General features: G+C 52.2%; 1 protein-coding gene across 1 annotated transcript in view; it reads left to right on the top strand.

Moving 5' to 3' along the window:
- LOC103650405 (protein LAX PANICLE 2) overlaps positions 1-18,536 on the top strand; it is a 33,793-nt gene extending 15,257 nt beyond the window's left edge. The window contains exon 4 of the mRNA XM_008675975.4: positions 18,126-18,536. Coding sequence (XP_008674197.2) covers positions 18,126-18,290 — 165 coding nt within the window. The 3' untranslated portion in view covers positions 18,291-18,536. The remainder of the gene's footprint in view (positions 1-18,125) is intronic.
- Positions 18,537-18,737: the final 201 nt, after the last annotated feature.

Below are 18,737 nucleotides of genomic sequence, written 5' to 3'. Positions count from 1 at the left end.
GAAGACTTTGCCCGTGACGCTTGGGGGTGTGAGTGAGGAGATCTGCCTTTAAAAAGGGATCGATCCCCCGGGCAGTAGCCATGCCTTTGCACTCCTCGCATTCATCGCGTCTTTCCACCTTTCGAGCCCCCAGATGGGGTGCACCTGTGTTGCCTTCTTCTTGCTGCTGTTGGAGGAGCGTGACCTCGTGGGGGTTGGCGCTCTTCAGTCATCGCTCGGCTTCAAGGATTTTCATCATGCAGCCCTGCTACAGTCCCCCGTCGGCGGTCACCCAGAATGATGGCCGCCAGCCTTGTGGTGGGGAAGAGCGAGCCAGGCCGTGGCCTCTCCCTTGCCCTAAGCTTTAAGGATGTTCATCATCTGCGCTGGGGAGGAGGACAAGCCGAGTCGGTGTCCTGCCTTCCGCATGGGCTGGCGACCCGCTTCTTCCTTCAGCATTTGGGGGAGAAGGGCGTCCACCAGCCTTACGGAGGAGGCAAACTGCCACCTGCTGCCTAGTCGGGGTGTGGCTGTCCGTCCACCGCACGGGCGACGGTTGCGCCGCGCGTAGGTCGGCCACGTCCATGGCCCTTCCCACGCCGCCGGCCGCACCATGGGGTCGCACAACACGTCGTATGCCGCGAGGGCGGCGTTCGTGTTCTTGGATTGTCTTGTCCTCACTCCTGTGGCGAGGACGGGAGTGAGGACCTGCCGGTGTGCACTGGGGTGGCCGCCATTTGCCGGTGTGGCGTTGGCGCGCAGGTGGCCGCTGTCATTGGTGCTGCGGTGGTGGCTCCCAGAGGAGGCTTCCCCTGCAGAAGCGGTTGCCTCCATCGACGAGACCGTCAGCGCCACCTGTGGCCGGACCTTCGGCTCTTTGGCTTTAATGGCTTGTCCTCGCCCCTCGTGTGGGGGACGGGGACGAGGGCCTTTTCACAGTAGTGTTTTCCCTGAGGCAATCGCTGCTGCTTTCTAGCCGCCCGAGGCGGAGGTCGTTGTCGCTGCTGGTGCAGTGGTCGCCGGCGAGCCGCTTGGAGTTTGTAATCTCGCAGCCCCTCTTGTGTGGAGGTTGTTCATTCCTGCGGGAATGGAGCTGGAGTCCCGTTTGTAAGGGGATGTAACGGTATTTGCCTGAGGGCAAAATGTAACGGCTTTAAGTACTAAGACATCTGCCGTAGGTCGGGAAAACCGCCGAGGGTGCTGCCGACGTCTAAGTCTAGGTAGCATAGTTACCTTGAGTATGAGTGTTTGTTCTTTGTGGCTGCTGAGGCCTGAACATTTGGGTATTTGAGTATAAAGTCGTGCTTCTTTCCTCTTGTTTCGAGCATTAGGACTTGTTCGGTAGCAGAACCCCTTATCCGAGCGTGAGTTACTTTTCGCGGAAGGTGATGAGTGAGGTATCCGTATCCCGGAGGCGTAGGAGTCCCTCGGCTCGGTCGACCTTGCCGTTCAAGGTCCCCCTCGCTTGGCGTTTAGGATTCCGTTACTGATATAGTCGAAAGGCACGAAAGTATTTGGTGAAAAACTTTTCCGAGGAAAATTTTGACGCAGAGGGAGTTCCCTCCCCTTCTAGACCCGAGGCGACCGCTTGGGCCGGGACCCTTGCGGAGGGCCTGGCCGTGGCCGTCGGGTCTGGCCGGTCCGCCCAAGCCATGACCCCACAGCAGTGTGCCCGGGCCGAAGGTATGTCTTGTCTATTTTGTGACTTTGTTTTTGTCTTTATTCTTCTCCTTGTTTGAAGAACATTGTCCGGCTGTCTGCAGGGTTCGAGACGGCTCTTAACGAGTCCGTCAAGAACTGCAAGGCGCTTGCCCAGGCAGCTGAGCAGAAGGAGGCCGACCGAGTGGCCATGTCCGAGGCTATCTCGGCTTTTTGCCGGGCCTTTGGCCTCGACGACGTCCCCTCGGGTAGCTCCCCCTACAGTCACCTATGGGCCTTGGGCGGCCATGTGCGCAGCAGACTCCACAGGGCGCTGCACCACGGCGTTAGGCGGGCCTTCGCCGTCCTCGCCTCCCACTACGACGTGGATCTGGAGCGGTTCAGCGAGGGGTACTGCTTACCCGACGAAGAGGAGGCCGCCTTAGCTGAGGTCCAGAGGCTTGACGCGGCTGTCGTGGGCCCAAGTGCGATGCTGGCTTCCTCCTTCGAGGTGGAGGTCCTTCCGCCCGTGTCGCCGTCTGAGGCCGAGCCAGATTCCGCCGAGGGTGGAAACGACGCCGAGGGTGCTGCTCCTCCCCCTGCCGATGTCTGAGCCTGTAGGAACAGTTTGTTTTAAGTATGCGTATGTTTTTTGCGGCCGCTGAGGCCTAAACATTTTTAGCGTCAGATTATAAAGCTGTGTTTTCTTACCTCTTGTTTCGTGCGTTAGGACTTGTTCGGTAGCAGAATCGCTTATCTGAGCGTGAGTTACTTTTCGCGGAAGGTGATGAGTGAGGTATCCGTATCCCGGAGGCGTAGGAGTCCCTCAGCTCGGTCGGCCTTGCCATTTAAGTGTTCCTCTCATCGTTTTTAGGATTCCGTTATCAATGTAGTCGAAAAGCACGAAAGTCGTTTTGGTAGAAAACTTTTCCGAGGAAAATTTTGACGCAGAGGGGGTTCCTCCCTTCTAGCCCCCGAGGGAGGTTCGGTTTTTGCTGAGGCAAGGCCGATCCTCCCTTGACGGTTAGACTTTTTATTTATGCATGTAAAGGGATCGAGGTACATGAACGACTTGAAACACTTTAAGGGTAAAAGTGACGTACATGTTCGATGTTCCAAGCGTTGTTGTAGACCTCGCCTTGATCGTTGGTCAGCTTGTATGTCCCGGGCTTCAAAACTTTAGCGATGATGAATGGCCCTTCCCAGGGAGAAGTAAGCTTGTGGCGCCCTCGGGTGTCTTGTCGTAGCCGAAGCACCAAATCTCCCACTTGGAAGCCTCGGGGCCGAATCCTTCGGGCGTGGTAGCGTCGCAGAGACTGCTGATACCGCGCCGAGTGTAGTAAGGCTACGTCCCGAGCCTCTTCCAGCTGGTCCAGTGAATCTTCTCGGCTGTCCTGGTTGCTTCGGTCGTTGTAAGCCTTTGTCCTCGGGGAACCGTATTCCAAGTCCGTGGGTAAGATGGCCTCGGCCCCATAGACTAGGAAAAACGGCGAGAAGCCTGTGGCCCGGCTCGGCGTCGTCCTCAGACTCCAAACCACCGAGGGCAGTTCTTTTATCCACTGCTTGCCAAACTTGTTGAGGTCGTTGTAGATCCTCGGCTTTAGTCCCTGCAAAATCATGCCATTGGCGCGCTCCATCTGCCCGTTTGTCATCGGCTGAGCAACGGAGGCCCAGTCCACTCGGATGTGGTGGCCTTCGCAGAAGTCTAGGAACTTTTTCCCAGTGAACTGCATGCCGTTGTCGGTGATGATGGAGTTTGGGACCCCAAAGCAGTGGATGATGTTTGTGAAGAACGTCACCGCCTGCTCGGACCCGATGCTGGTTAAGGGTTGGACCTCGATCCACTTGGAGAATTTGTCGATGGCGACCAGCAGGTGCGTGAAGCCCCCGGGTGCCTTCTGCAAGGGACCGACGAGGTCTAGTCCCCACACGGCGAACGACCAAGTGATAGGTATTGTCTGGAGGGCCTGAGCGGGCAGGTGCGTCTGTCTTGCGTAGAATTGACACCCTCGGCAGGAGCGTACAATCCTAGTGGCGTCGGCCACTGCGGTCGGCCAGTAGAAACCTTGTCGGAAAGCATTTCCCACGAGGGCTCGAGGCGCTGCATGGTGACCGCAAGCCTCCGAGTGTATTTCTTATAACAGCTCTTGTCCTTAGGCGACGGATATGCATCGTTGGAGAATGCATGAGGGGCTGCGGTGGTACAGCTCTTTTTTATCACCCAGTAAAACGAACGACTTGGCGCGGCGAGCCAGTCGTCGAGCTTCGGCCTTGTCTAGGGGCAGCTCTCCTCGGAGGAGATATTCCAGGTACGGGGTCTGCCAGTTCAGGTTTGGCGCAAACCCATTCTGCTCTCCCTCGACGCGCAGGGCCTCACCCTCGGCGGCCGAGGGTACCTCGAGCTGGGCCGAGGTCTCCTCGGGTTCGGGCGCGTCGTCAATTTTGACGGATGGTTGATATGTGTCCCTGGAGAAGACGTTCGAGGGAACCGTCGTTCGCCCCGAGGCTATTTTAGCTAGCTCATCCACGGTCTCGTTGTACCGTCGAGCAACATGGTTGAGTTCCAGCCCATAGAACTTATCTTCCAAGCGCCGAACTTCATCGCAGTAGGCCTCCATTTTCAGATCGCGGCAGTGAGAGTTCTTCATGACTTGGTCAATAACGAGCTGCGAGTCGCCACGAGCGTCGAGGCGCCAAACCCTTAGCTCGACGGCGATGTGCAGTCCATTAACCAAGGCCTCGTACTCGGCCACGTTGTTTGACGCTGGAAAATGGAGGCGCAGTACGTAGCGCACATGTTTCCCGAGGGGTGAGATGAAGAGCAAGCCAGCACCTGCTCCTGTTTTCATAAGCGACCCATCGAAGTACATGGTCCAAAGTTTGGGCTGTATTGGAGCTGTCGGCAATTGTGTGTTGACCCATTCAGCCAAGAAGTCTGCCAAGACTTGGGATTTTATGGCCTTCCGAGGAGCGAATGAAAGTGTTTCGCCCATGAGTTCCACTGCCCATTTTGCTATCCTACCCGAGGCCTCTCAGCACTGGATGATCTCTCCCAGGGGGAAGGATGACACCACAGTCACCGGATGAGACTCGAAGTAGTGTCGCAACTTTCGCCGTGTTAGAATTACTGCGTACCATAGCTTCTGGATTTGTGGGTAGCGGATCTTGGTCTCGGAAAGCAGCTCGCTGATGAAGTAGACTCGCCTCTGGACAAGCAGTGTATGCCCTTCTTCTTGTCTCTCGACTACGACCGCGGCGCTGACCACCTGAGTGGTTGCGGCTACGTAAATCAAGAGAGCTTCTCCCGCAGTGGGGGCACCAAGATGGGCACATTAGTAAGAAGCGCCTTTAAGTTTCCGAGGGCTTCCTTGGCCTCGGGAGTCCAAGTGAAGCGCTCAGCCTTCCTTAAGAGGCAGTACAAGGGCAATCCTTTTTCGCCGAGGCGCGAGATGAAGCGGCTCAGAGCTGCAAGGCATCCCATGACCCTTTGTACTCCTTTCAAATCTTTGATTGGCCCCATGTTGGTGATGGCCGCGATTTTCTTCGGGTTGGCCTCGATGCCTCGCTCGGAGACGATGAACCCTAGGAGCATGCCTCAGGGGACTCCGAAGACACACTTCTCAGGATTGAGTTTTACGCCCTTCGCTTTTAGGCACCTGAATGTCACTTCAAGGTCAGAGATGAGGTCGGAGGCTTTCCTTGTTTTGACAACGATGTCATCGACATAAGCCTCGGTTGTTCTGCCGATGTGCTCTCCGAACACGTGGTTCATGCACCTTTGGTATGTTGCACCTGCATTCCTCAAGCCAAATGGCATAGTAATATAACAATACATGCCAAAGGGTGTGATGAAAGAAGTCACGAGATGGTCGGATTCTTTCATCTTGATTTGGTGATAGCCTGAATAGGCATCGAGGAAAGACAGGGTTTCGCACCCAGCAGTGGAGTCCACAATTTGATCGATGCGAGGCAGAGGGTAGGGAACCTTTGGACATGCTTTATTTAACCCAGTGTAGTCTACGCACATCCTCCATTTCCCACCTTTTTTCTTTACAAGCACAGGGTTAGCTAACCATTCTAGATGGAATACCTCTTTGATGAACCCTGCAGCTATTAGCTTGTGGACCTCCTCGCCTATGGCCCTATGCTTTTCTTCATCAAAACAGCGCAGGGGCTGCTTCACGGGTCGGGCACCGGCTCGGATGTCCAGTGAGTGCTCGGCGACATCCCTCGGTATGCCGGGCATGTCCGAGGGACTCCACGCAAAAATTTCGGCGTTTGCGCGGAGAAAGTCGACGAGCACTGCTTCCTATTTGGGGTCGAGCTCGGAGCCGATCCTGACTTTCTTGCTGGTGTCGTTGTTGGGGTCGAGGGAGACGGACTTAACTGCCTCGGCTGGTTCGAAGTTGCCGACGTGCCGCTTCGCGTCGGGCGCCTCCTTGGAGAGGCAATCTAGGTCGGCGATGAGGGCTTCGGACTCGGCGAGGGCCTCGGCGTACTCCATGCATTCCACGTCGCACTCGTAAGCGTGGCGGTATGAGGATCCGACGGTGATGGTTCCGTTGGGGCCTGGCATCTTGAGCTTGAGGTACGTGTAGTTGGGGACGACCATGAACTTGGTGTAGCACGGTCTTCCCAACACCGCGTGATAGGTCCCTCGGAACCCGACCACCTTGAAAGTGAGGGGTTCGTTTCGGAAATTGGAGGGAGTTCCGAAGCAGACGGGCAAATCAAGTTGCCCAAGGGGCAGGACACGCTTGCCTGGGACGATCCCGTGGAAAGGTGCTGCACCGGCCCGGATTGTGGACAGATCGACCCCCAAGAGCCCTAGGGTCTCGGCGTAGATGATGTTGAGGCTGCTGCCTCCATCCATGAGGACCTTGGAGAGCCTAGCGTTGTCGATGACAGGGTCGACGACAAGCGGGTACCTTCCTGGGCTCGGTACGCAGTCGGGGTGGTCGCCTTGGTCGAAGGTAATGGGCTTGTCGGACCAGTCTAGGTAGACTGGTGCCGCTACCTTCACCGAGCAGACCTCCCGGCGCTCTTGCTTGCGGTGCCGAGCCGAGGCATTCGCCACTTGTCGGTCGTAGATCATGAAGCAGTTGTGGACCTCCGGGAACTCCTCTTCCTTGTCGCCCCCTTCTTGTTGTTGCCTTGGTCCCTGCCACCTTCTGCCGAGGGTCCTGCCTTATTGAAGTAGCGCCAGAGCATGTCGCACTCTTCAAGGGTGTGCTTGACGGGACCCCTGTGATAGGGGCACGACTCCTTGAGCATCTTGTCGAACATGTTGGCCCCTTTGGAAGGGTTCCGAGGATTCCTGTGCTCGGCAGCAGTGATGAGATCCGCGTCAACGGCGTCGTGTTTTGCTTGCGCCTTCTTCCTGGTTTTCTTCTTCGTGCCACGCTGGGCGGACGCCTCGGGGACGTCTTCCTTCTGCCTTTCCTAAGGCTTCTTGTCCTTCCGGAAGATGGCTTCGACCGCCTCCTGACCAGAGGCGAACTTGGTGGCTATGTCCATCAATTCGCTCGCCTTGGTGGGAGTCTTGTGTCCCAGTTTGCTCACCAGGTCCCGGCAAGTGGTGCCAGCGAGGAAAGCCCCAATGACGTCCGAGTCGGTGATATTGGGCAACTCGGTGCACTGCTTTGAAAACCGTCGGATGTACTCTCGCAGGGATTCCCCTGGCTGCTAGCGGTAGCTTCGGAGATCCCATGAGTTCCCAGGGCGTACATACGTACCTTGGAAATTTCCCGCGAAGGCCTTGACTAGGTCGTCCCAGTCGAAGATCTGTGCAGGAGGCAGATGCTCCAGCCAGGCCCGGGCAACGTCGGAGAGGAAGAGGGGAAGGTTGCGGATGATGAGGTTGTCATCGTCCGTTCCTCCCAACTGGCATGCCAGCCGGTAATCCGCGAGCCACAACTCCGGCCTCGTATCCCCTGAGTACTTGGTAATGGTAGTCGGGGCTCGGAACCGGGCCAGGAACGGCGCCCGTCGTATGGCCCGGCTGAAGACTCGCGGACCTGGTGGCTCAGGCGAGGGACTCCGATCCTCCTCACTGTCGTAGCGTCCCCCGCGCATGGGGTGGTAGCCTCGGCGCACCTTCTCCTCGAGGCGGGCTCGGCGGTCGCGGCGGTGTTGCTCGTCGCCGAGGTGATCCCGGGCGGCGGGTGTCCTGTCTCTTGTGTGCTCGGTGCCGAGGCGATGCTCCGAGGGGTCTCCTCGCCTCCAGGAGGCAGACCTCTCGGCTCGTCAGACAGCGGCATCTTCCAAGAGGCCCTTGAGCTCGCCCTGGATACGTCGCCCCTCGGTGGTGGATGGCTCCGGCATTGTCCGAAGTAACATTGCACTGCAACTAGGTTCTGGCTGGCCCCGCTGAAGGCCGAGGGCAGCCCTGCCCTGGCATCGTCGATGATACGGCGCTGGACGTCTTGGGCCCGATGACGCGCTCCTCCGGCGAATGCTCGGCCTGCCCACTCCTGCTCGATGTCCTGTCGGAGCTGCACAAGTCGCCCTATTTCTTTGTCGAGCTTGGCCTGCATCTCGCGGAGTTGCTCGAGCTGTGTGCCCTGATCCCCCGCAGGGACTCGGACCACAGCTAGCTCCCGCGGGATCTCAACGCGAGACGCAGGCACAGGGGCGTCGTCATCTTCTGGCATGCTGAGGTGGTTGTCTTCGTCGTGATCCCCCTAATCGATGTAGAAACACTCGCGACTTGGGCCATAACCCTCGTCGTCAAGGCTGTGGTCATCGTCGGAGCAGCCGGAGAGGCAGTGGTCACATGCAAGCATGAAGTCTCGCATGACACTGGGATCACGGAGTCCGGAGAAATCCCAACCGAAGTCGGGGTCGTTCTCTTCCTCGGAACCCGCGGGTCCGGAGGTTGAGACAGCCGTCAGCCGGTCCCAAGTTGACCACATATGGTACCCTGGAAGGTCAAGATATGCCCTTGCGAAAGCGCTTACCGAAGCGGGGTCGCTTGGTGGATCGAAGCTGAATCTAAAGGGAACAGGGTGGAAAACGGATGGTACCTCTTGGTTGATGGACGGTGGTGAAGTCGCATCGGGGATGGAATGTGTCCTTATCTCAGGTGCGAGACTAATGTCCGACAAGTCCCTCACAAGGGCGCCGGCGTCATCAGTTCGCTTGGGGTTGGCACGTTGCTGGGAGCGACACCCGTCGTTATCTCAGGTGCGAGGACAACACCAGACATGTCCCTCGCAGGGGTGCCGGTGTCGTCGACGCGCTTTGGTCCGACAGCCGACGAGGTGCCGCCTCCTGCCTGGCCACGGTTGCCCCGTCTCCTCCTCCTCCGACGAGGAGGGTGGCGGGGCGAACCCGGGTGTTCCTCTTCCGCCACGGGGGGAAGTCGTCGTCGAGTTCGCTTCCGCCGGGCGAGCCGATGACCGCCGTTGTTGTCGTGCTGAGGGGGAGAGGAGTACCATGTCGTAGCCGCCGTCGGGGGACATGAAGTCGAGACTCCCGAAGCAGAGCACCGTCCCGGGCCGAAGAGGTTGCTGAAGATTATCCATCTGGAACTCAACGGGAAAGTATTGCCAACACGCAGCAAGCCCCTACCTGGCGCGCCAACTGTCGGCGTTTCGGACCCGCGAGGACCCTCAACCGACCAGTGAATTTGATGCTACGTGTCCCTACCCAGATGGGTTGATGCAAGATGGAACACAAGAGGGAGGATGAGGCTTATGTTATCTTGCACCGGGGTGCTTAGAGATGGTAATAATGGGGACCCGATCCCCGATTCCCCGCGAGGAATTCCTCTATTAGGGGATGGGGATGGGGGAGTTTCTTCCCCCACGGGGATGTAATCGAGGGAAAATTCTCCCCCGATGGGTAAACGGGGATGGGGATGGGAAAGCATTCCCCATCCCAGTTCCCCGTGTGACCCGTTAAACTTACATGTGACAGTGTTTTCATGTAATAGTTAATGATAAAAATAAAAAATTACCTTGTCAAGAGATCACCCGTTGTACAAATACATTGATTTTAATGAGCACATAATGATTTTTACATCTAACAATGTGTATAAGTGACAATGTTTTACATTAATAACAAATAAAGTACGATTTAATTATAATGTAAGCGGGGATGGGGATACCCGACGGGGATTTATCCCTGCGGGGAACGGGGATAGAGAAGACATGTCCCCCGCAAGCATTCGTGGGGATTCCCACGGGGAAATTTTTTTGTCGCGGGGACGGGTTTGGGGAGCTAAAACCCGACGGGGAATTCCCCGTTGCCATCCCTAGGGGTGCTCGTAGTAGGGGTTACAAGCGTCGCACGCGCGCGCGCGAGAGGGAGAGAGAGAGAGAAAGGGTTCGGCCTTGAGTTGTCTGAGTTAGCCTCCTCCGCGTCTCTCCCACCCTGCGTTTTCTGCTTGCCTGCGTGCCTCTAGGAAGGCCCTGGACATCCCCTTTTATAGATACAAGGAGATGGTCCAGCTATACAATAGGGGTGTAGCTATGCGCTAACGTGGCCGACGGAGAAGTGCTTGAGCCTTGTAGAAGCGCAGCTGGCGGTGCGGCATGGATCCTGCTGACGTTTCCTTGCTTCCGTAGGGAGCTGAGAACCATCGACGTCATGGACGCACGCGGGGAACCATCATTACCTGTTATTGGAGTAGTTTGATGTGACTCCGGTCTTGTTCCTTCGTAGCATGGGGTGGCTAGCTAGCGGTAGGGTAATGATGTATCTCCTGTAGCGTGGTCGGTCCGAGGCCGAGGTCGGGCGAGGCGGCGACTCCTCCCGAGGCCGAGGTCGGGCGAGGCAGAGATTTTCCCCCGAGGCCGAGGCTGAGACCGAGGCCTGGGGTCGGGCGAGGCGGAGCTCCCTGTTGTGCCTTAGGCTGAACTCGGGAGAGGCCGTGACTTACTGTTGTTAGTCTTACCCTGGTGGTTGGCACAGTAGCCGGAGCGGGGCGAACAGTGCTGTTTTCTTGTCAGAACGATCAGTGAAAGGGCGAAGTGACTGCGGTCACTTCGACCTTGCTGACTGAGGCGCTCGTGTCAGGATAAGGTGTCAGGCGATCCCCGCATTAAATGCGCATGCGATATGGTCGGTTGGTAAGGCGATTTGGCCGAGGTCGCTGCACGACAAAGTTTGCCCGAGCTTGGCTTCGGGCGAGCCGAGGGTGCGCCCACTGCCTGTGGAGGCCCTCGGGCGAGGCGTGAATCCGCCCGGGACTACTGTTCCCGCCCGAGGCCGGGCTCGGGCGAGGCGAGATCGCGTCCCTTGGTAGACGATGCTTTGATTTGAACCGTGCTTATCAGTCTTTACGGTTTGTTCCGATGATGTTTTCGAGCCATGTTAAGGAGTATTGGGGGTACCCCTAATTACGGTAACCGACAAATTTAAACTAAAGTCCATACCAATCAACCTTAACACATATGACTTGGGGTGGATATATGGATATCCAAACAAGCCTTGAGGCCAGTGACACATCACTATAAATACATGTTGTTGTCATGTGCATGACATTGAAATAATATACATTGTTTTTTAAATTATACAATGTCTTGGCTTTTCTATATACATAGTTTTTGCTATTTGTCTAGACATAGTGCGTATCTAAGTCTGTAGACAAAAATATGCCTTATAATTTGGATGAACAAGTACGATCATCAGTTCATTTCTTTCCCACGTGTTGGAAACAGAGTAATAATATAAAACTCTTTTGTTGCTTTCAGTGTTTTGTTTACAACACCAGTCTATAAAAATCGTGAAATAATGAAATTGTGCATACTGGTTCTTATTTCATTTGGTCAGCCTGCCTGCAACACTTTGATGATATGGCACTCTTGAAAAAAGTGAGATGTAACTGGCCACTAGAAATGGCCATGTTTATAGTCTGTTAACGTATATTAATTACATCCAAGTCAGTTAATACATAAATTAATAAAACTGATTATCCAAAGAACATCACAATCGGTTCTATATATACTTAGAGTTGTAAAAATGTATAGTGTACTATCTTTTAGTACCATGAAATGTATTGGAATTCAAATTAATGTATTGGCAAAAAAAATATAAGTCCGGTAGTGATGCACTGAACTACTAGTTCAAAGAAAAAGATAATATTATATTATATGAAATAAAATGAAAATCCGTAGCCTTACGAAGATATTTAGAACAAAGAATTTAAAATTAGAGTAAAAAATTTGTTCGATTTCCATGACCTCCATATGATATCCTCACATAGAAGACGTCTCCATCCCCGCCTGGCAGAGGCTGGATACAATAATCAGGACGTTTTGCTAGGTACTCCATGCATATCGTTTGTTGCGCTTGTGTATTCGCCAATCAATAATCCCCACCGACACTACAACACTGATACATGCACTGCACAGCCCCAGTCGTCGTTTTCTCCCCGACTGTACATGCGACTATGAAATTCTGACCGACAAGCACAACTGTCACATCATGAATTTCAATTATTAAAAAGGTTGTATTGTTTATTGTTGCAGTACTCTCCCGGTTCGGAAATGAATATACATCTTATTTATCAAGGAGTCAAATATATATAGAGAGAGAGATAATATCAATATTTTTATGTCCAAATGATTTTATTAAAAAAAATATTCCACAAATAATCTAATAGTACTTATTATAGACCATAGACATTAGTAATTTATAAAAAACATAAATATTTGTTTTTTAATAAATGATTTAAGTATATACCCCTATCTTTGTATTTTATTAAATGTGAAATGAAGTCCTTTGAATGTTTAATAGATAAAAGTTAGGACCATGCATGGGTTTTCCTCAAACACGTACGCGCACGAGAAACATGCATGTCCAGTCTCCACTGAGACGACTTGATAAGCAGCCATATGCACTTTAATTTGGTCCACCACTATAAACGCGCGCATACACACCATGCATGCCTTCTGTCTGTACACTACTAACCCAACATCTCAATCTAGTTTTTTAGCCCAACTAGCATTACCTGACAGAATCGGATATCTGCCACTGCCTCCACCTTGTGTGGTGCTCGTACGTGCGTGTTCGTATAACTCGACATCAATTATATTTATTTTCCTCGAAAGGCAAAGGTTTATTATACACATGTAGGCACTGCACCATCATCTCTTCCTCTATCTTCGGTGCCCATGGAGTTTAGGTGCACATGGCGCGTATTCACACGTATCTGTGGGTGAGAAAAGAGTATGCATAAGAAAATCTATTTTGGTCCGCACACCTTAAGATTCTTTAGTTCCACACTTATTGCATAAAGTTGGATTCATGAGTGGGTCTTTAAGACTTATTCTAGTTTTTTAAGTAAATAGTTAAGTCCAACAGGAACAGAGCTAAAATAATATAATTTATTAGAAGGGTTAAACTAAACTATTACAGTGATATAATTAAACTAAACCACTCACAAGTCACAATGGACAAATATAATAGTTTAAAGTAGTCTTATATTATTATATAATGAGAAATATATGATGCAACTTTTGGAAGACTTTAGGGGGGCACGAGCCACACCCACCCTACCGTGGGCACCGTCTCTAAAATAAATAAATAATATTTTTTTATCATTTTTATCTATACCACTATATAATCTAAAAGTTTAAACTTTATAAAATTCACCTAACCAAATCACCCCTGCACCCATAACCTCCACTAAATCCATCAAACGAATTACACTCAAACTTAACATACCAGTAAAACTAACGGTTCAAATCGTTGGATCATCACTACCGGAATTCGGCTTTTTGCCGAGTTTCAAATGATTTCCCAAGTGTTTTCGTTCGAGCACTTGGCAAAGACGCACTTTGTCGAGTGCCAATTAAAAAACCCTCGGTAAAAGAAACACCCGGCAAAGAAACTCTTTGTCGAGTGTTTTTAATACCCGGCAAAGAGCTTCTTTGCCGAGGTTTTTTTTTCAACACTAGGCAAAGACAATTTAAAAATCACATTTTGAAGCAGTAAATTAATTCAAATGAAAAAAGTTTTCAACTACAAATTTGTATAATTCATAAAGATGTACAATTTATATTTTGATCTTATATGACAAAATAAAAGTAAATTTTTCATAAAACCTGTATATCTCTTGTAGTTTATGAAACTATAAGAGAGATGTATCAGATTTGTGAATAATGTTAGAACCATCATGTGGGATGAACAAATGAGCAAACAACCAAAATAAACTTTGTAGATCTTGAGAAGTTATAGAATTTTTAGTTGACAACTTTTTTATTTGAAGTCATCTTGTCAACGAAAACTACGTCTGAATTTCAAACATTTAAAATTTGAATTTTGAAAACGACCTCGAATGGAAAACCACCAACATGAAAGTTGTAGGTCTTGAAGAGTTATGAAACTGTGTAGTTGACAATGTTTTGGTTTGAATTCATCTTGTCATGCAAAACTATGTTTGAATTTTAAAATTTGATTTTTCAAACTACTCGGATGGAAAAATCACCAAAATAAAAGTTGTAGGTCTTGCCGAGTGTCTGGACACTCGGCAAAGAAAGCGAGTCAGGTAGTGTATGGAGAACCCGTACTCAAATCAAAATGACAATATTGTTGAATAATCACTCGTCCCTCCCCCTCTCGTGCCACCCTCAGCATCTCCCTCCCCCCTCCTTTGTCTCTGCCCCCCTCCCCTCACTTGCGGGTGTGGTCACACGTGGTGCGGTAGAGGTCGACGGGGCCGCACGTGGAGCGGGTAGAAGGGCGAGTGGAGGCGTCAGAGCCAAGCGTGGCGTAGGGGAGGTCGATGTGGCCGCACGTGGCATGGGCAATGGCGCAAGGCGAGGTGCCTAGGGAGGAGGGGTAAGCGGATCGGACTCAAGGAGGGAGTCAAGATCGACGGGTGGGGAGGAGCCTACAAGGGGAAACATATCTTTGTCGAAGACGACATGGCGAGAGATGATGATGCGGTGGGAGGCGACGTCAAGGCAGCGATACCCCTTATGGTTAGTGGAGTAGCCGAGGAAGAGGCAATGGGTGGAGCGTGGGGATAGCTTATGCGGAGCAATAGCAGAAGTGTAAGGATAGCAAGCATAGCCGAATACGCGAAGGTGGTCGTAGGAGGGGGTTGTGTCGTACATGGTGAAGTGCGGAGTGGGATGGCTCACCGCCGTCGAGGGAAGGCGATTGAGAAGGTGGGTGGCGATGTGTAGGGCCTCTGCACAGTAGCTAGCAGGGAGAGATGCCTGAAAGAGAAGGCGGCGGATCATATTAGTGGTGGTGCGAATCATGCGCTCGGCCTGGCCGTTCTGAGCAGAGGTGTAGGGGCACGAGAGGTGTAAATGGACGCCATTGGTGAGAAAGAAGGACTGAAGGCATTGTTGTCGAACTCACTGCTGTTGTCGCACTGTAGGGCACGAACCGGGCGGCAGAACTGGATGGATACCCAGGCGAAGAAATGTGTGAGAGTGGTGAGAGTGTCAGACTTCAATCGTAGGGGGAAAGTCCAAAGAAAATGGGAATAATCATCCACAATCACCAAATAATATTTGTATCCAGAAAGATTGATTACTGAAAGCCTGCTCAGCACGAGAAGACGAAGTGGGAAACGGGAGACGAGTATGTCGGCCTAACTAACAAGCATGACAGAGGCCCTCAAAATGTTTCCGACTATGAGAAGAATCTAGACTACTGGAAAGCTTGGTCATGACGTTAGGTCCTCGGTGGCCGAGACGACGATGCCAAGTGGTGGAGACCAGGACGGGAGGTGGGGACGCATCGGTGGATGAAGGGCGAAGCGTGTAGAGTGGCCCAGTGCTGTCACATCGGGCGAGAGGGGTCCTGATGGCCAGATCCTTCACAAAAAACCAGAAGGGTTAAACTCAATGGAACAAGAATTGTCAGTGGTGAACCGACGAACAGAAAGGAGATTGTGAGTGATGTGAGGGGCGACGAGAACGTCGTTGAGATAGAACGGTTCGGGGAGAACCGAGGCACCTACTGAGGTGATCGGCAGAGTGGAACCATTCCCAACAACAATCGGAGTGGGGTGGGAGGAATGAGGTGGGTGAGAACGAGATAACATGCCTGCAGTAGGGGTGGAATGGTAGGATGCACCGGAGTCAATGACCCAGTTAGGAGAGGGTGGAGCCAACGTCATGGTGTTGTAGGTGGTGGCAACGGAGGCTACGTCCCAGCCTCCAGCCAAAGGGGCGACCAGGGAGTCATGGTGTGGGTCCTCGGAGGCACGAGCTGGGGTCATCGGGGGGCACGCCATATGGGGGCATGCCGAAGGCAGGTGGCGAAGGAGCTCCATAGGTGGGTGCAATCAGGAGAGCTGGTGCCTGCGCAGGAGGACAGAAGGCACTGGGGGCCTGACCCGGCCACATCGAGATGGTGCTGGTCCAGGGGTTGTAGACAAACGGCCAGCCCTGTCCACCCCCGGCCGATGGAACCTCCACGCTTAGAGCTACTACCCTCGCGTCCGCCCTTGCGGGGGCGATGGCCGCCGTTGGTGGTGGAGGTCAGATGAGGGGGCCGCAAGGGTGGTGGCAAGAGGACGAGCGGGGCCCTCGATCGACGAGGTGCTAGGGCCATGGCCCCCGGAGGGCGCCCGACCACCAGGAAGAGCGCTGTAGAGTGCCGGTGCCGGAGTGGGTGCCTCAATCGTCATGGTGAGCTCCTCGAGGAGAAGCTCATTTCGCACGACATTGGAAGGTGGGAAACGACATGGTCCACTTGATGAGAGCCTTCAGGTGGTCGTACCGGGGGCTGAAGCCACGAAGAAGGTTCATCACTAGGGTGTGGTCGGCGACAGGCTCGCCGAGATCACAGAGAGAGTTCGCCATGCCATTCATCTGGCGGCAGTATTATTCCACAGAGAGTTCCCCTAAGATAACAGGTGGAACTGGGCGTCGAGGTGGAGCGCACGAGCCTCCCGATTCCTGAGGAACTGGTCCTCGAGAGCGAGCCATGCCTGACGGGCGGTGTCTGGCTGATCACAGATGATGTCCTGCGTCTCGATGGTGATGGTGTCGTGGAGCCACGAGATGACCACACTGTCCATGATGAAGACAACGAGGCAGCGAGTTCATCGAAGACGTGGTCAGCGAGGGCAAAGCGCCGAAGGGTGAGGACCACTTGAGCATGCCAGCGGGGGTAGTAGGAGGATACCGAGTCCAACACGACGGACACGAGGGACCGTATGTTGTGAACCCCAGTGGCCTGGGCATGGAGTGCGACGATGGTGCCAACGTCAAGTCCGGAGGCATGGGGGAACGCGGGGACCTCCCCCCCCGGGTGGCACAACGGGAGGGGGCGGTGTGTCGCGGTCGTGGAGAAGACGCTGGACAGTGGCTAGCTAAGTGGTCAAGGCCTGCCCCATAGCGCGTTCCTGCTCCCAAGCGAGAGACGCGGCGTGTTGACGCTCTTGTGAAGCGGCCACAGCGGCCTGGATGGTGACGATGGGTAGAATAGGGTTGGGTAGTGTATTAATAGAACACATAACTGGACCAGGCCTATTACAGGGGACAGAGCTAACACTTCCGAACCCACGTAGAGTCCTACCAAAGCCCCTTTTCGAAATTAAAAAAATGTGAACACTAGCGCTTTAATTCAACCCATCATAATTTTTTTTGACTCCGTCCCTAGCTACAACAAATGTCCTCGCACAAAGGAGGGCTGCCAAATGTGCCCTTGGCAGCAACTCATCACCAGGCTAACTCACACAGTAGTTCCCTCAATGTTTTGTGCGTTGTATAATAATAATTTGGATCTTCTTTCCAACCTTAAAAGAGAGGGAAAAAGGTGGGGGTCAAAGTTAGGCAGCAACGGGAGAATCACAATTGGAGGGCCCCATCTTTCGTCAGAAATAAAAGAGTACCTCTGCTGGGGCCCTTTTCTAATGATTCTTGTTCTCCAGCCATTTTCTTAAGCTCAACTGCAGGCTGCAGCCACTAGTTTTTTCAGGCCTTGAATTGCAATGCAGCTACAAGATCTGCATAGCCGTTTGCTCTTCCACCACCCTGTGTCCCTTCAACCTCACTGGCAGCAGGGAGGGATGTTGTAAACCCCTGTTGGCAGTAGAACCAAACGAGGTGGATGTAATAGTAATGAGAGGTAGATGTAGTCGAGTAGTTGGATATGTTATATTTTGATACTAAAGACATGTAAATGTTGGCCACGTTTTCATGCAAAATTAAGCAAAATCAAATTATGCGATTCTGTTTCTATGACAATCATCATGATAAGCACTAAAAGAATAGCTTCATTGAATATAGGAAGGACAAGGAAAACGGCACCATCTCATTCAAATATGAAAATTTGATATTGTCCTCTATTACAATTTACAAAAAAAGTATATATGTTACGAAAAATGAAGTCTTCTGGACTTGTACCTGAGTTTAGCTTTGCAGATAATCTGGCGAAAAACTAAGACGCGGCACTTACTTTTGCTTTGCTTGTACACAAATGATAATATATTTTGTGGTTGACATATCGTAATCTTTGCTTCAGCAATCATAATCGTAGCGAAAGATGCTTGCCAGTAAAACCTCATTAACATACATCTCTGTGAAATGCAGTTAGAGATTACCTGTCGAGGGCAACACCTTCAACCGACAATGACGCTGCAGCAGGTCCGTGACACCATTTGGCGGCCAGTGCCGGCTGAGGCTGCAGCGGTTTTGCCGGCCCCCGGCTCACCAAGCACAAGCCAGGTCATGACTCTGCATTATGGCAGATGCTAGCACATGGAGAGCGGAGCAACAACAGACAACTTTTCACACTGTAATTAGATTTTCAGTGCCCACAGGCACTGATCCCCCTTTTTCCCATCCCCTAACATCTAATCCTCACCACAGAATTCACTGAGAAAGAATAGTAGAACACCAAGGACAGTAGATTATAGGTAACACCCAAATGTAATTGTACTTCAAAACCCTGAGAAATAATTCTTTCATATTTATTTACTTCACAGACTTATTTTCTTCCAATTACATGGCATATCTGAACCCAAGCATTTACAAGTGATGCAAATATAGGTTGCCACTGCCCTGTTTGGTTCCTTTAGTCACTAGACTAAACTTTAGTGAGTCGCTAAAGTACCCTGTTTGGTTCCAGTGACTAAATCAGACTAAAGAACATTAATTGTTGTGAATAATGACTGTATTACCCTCGTTAATTAGTTGATTTTT

Source organism: Zea mays, chromosome 3 (assembly GCF_902167145.1).
Source record: "Zea mays cultivar B73 chromosome 3, Zm-B73-REFERENCE-NAM-5.0, whole genome shotgun sequence".
NCBI lineage: Eukaryota > Viridiplantae > Streptophyta > Magnoliopsida > Poales > Poaceae > Zea > Zea mays.
Note: the sequence above shows the minus strand (reverse complement) of the source record. Positions and strands in the feature narration are given on the sequence as shown.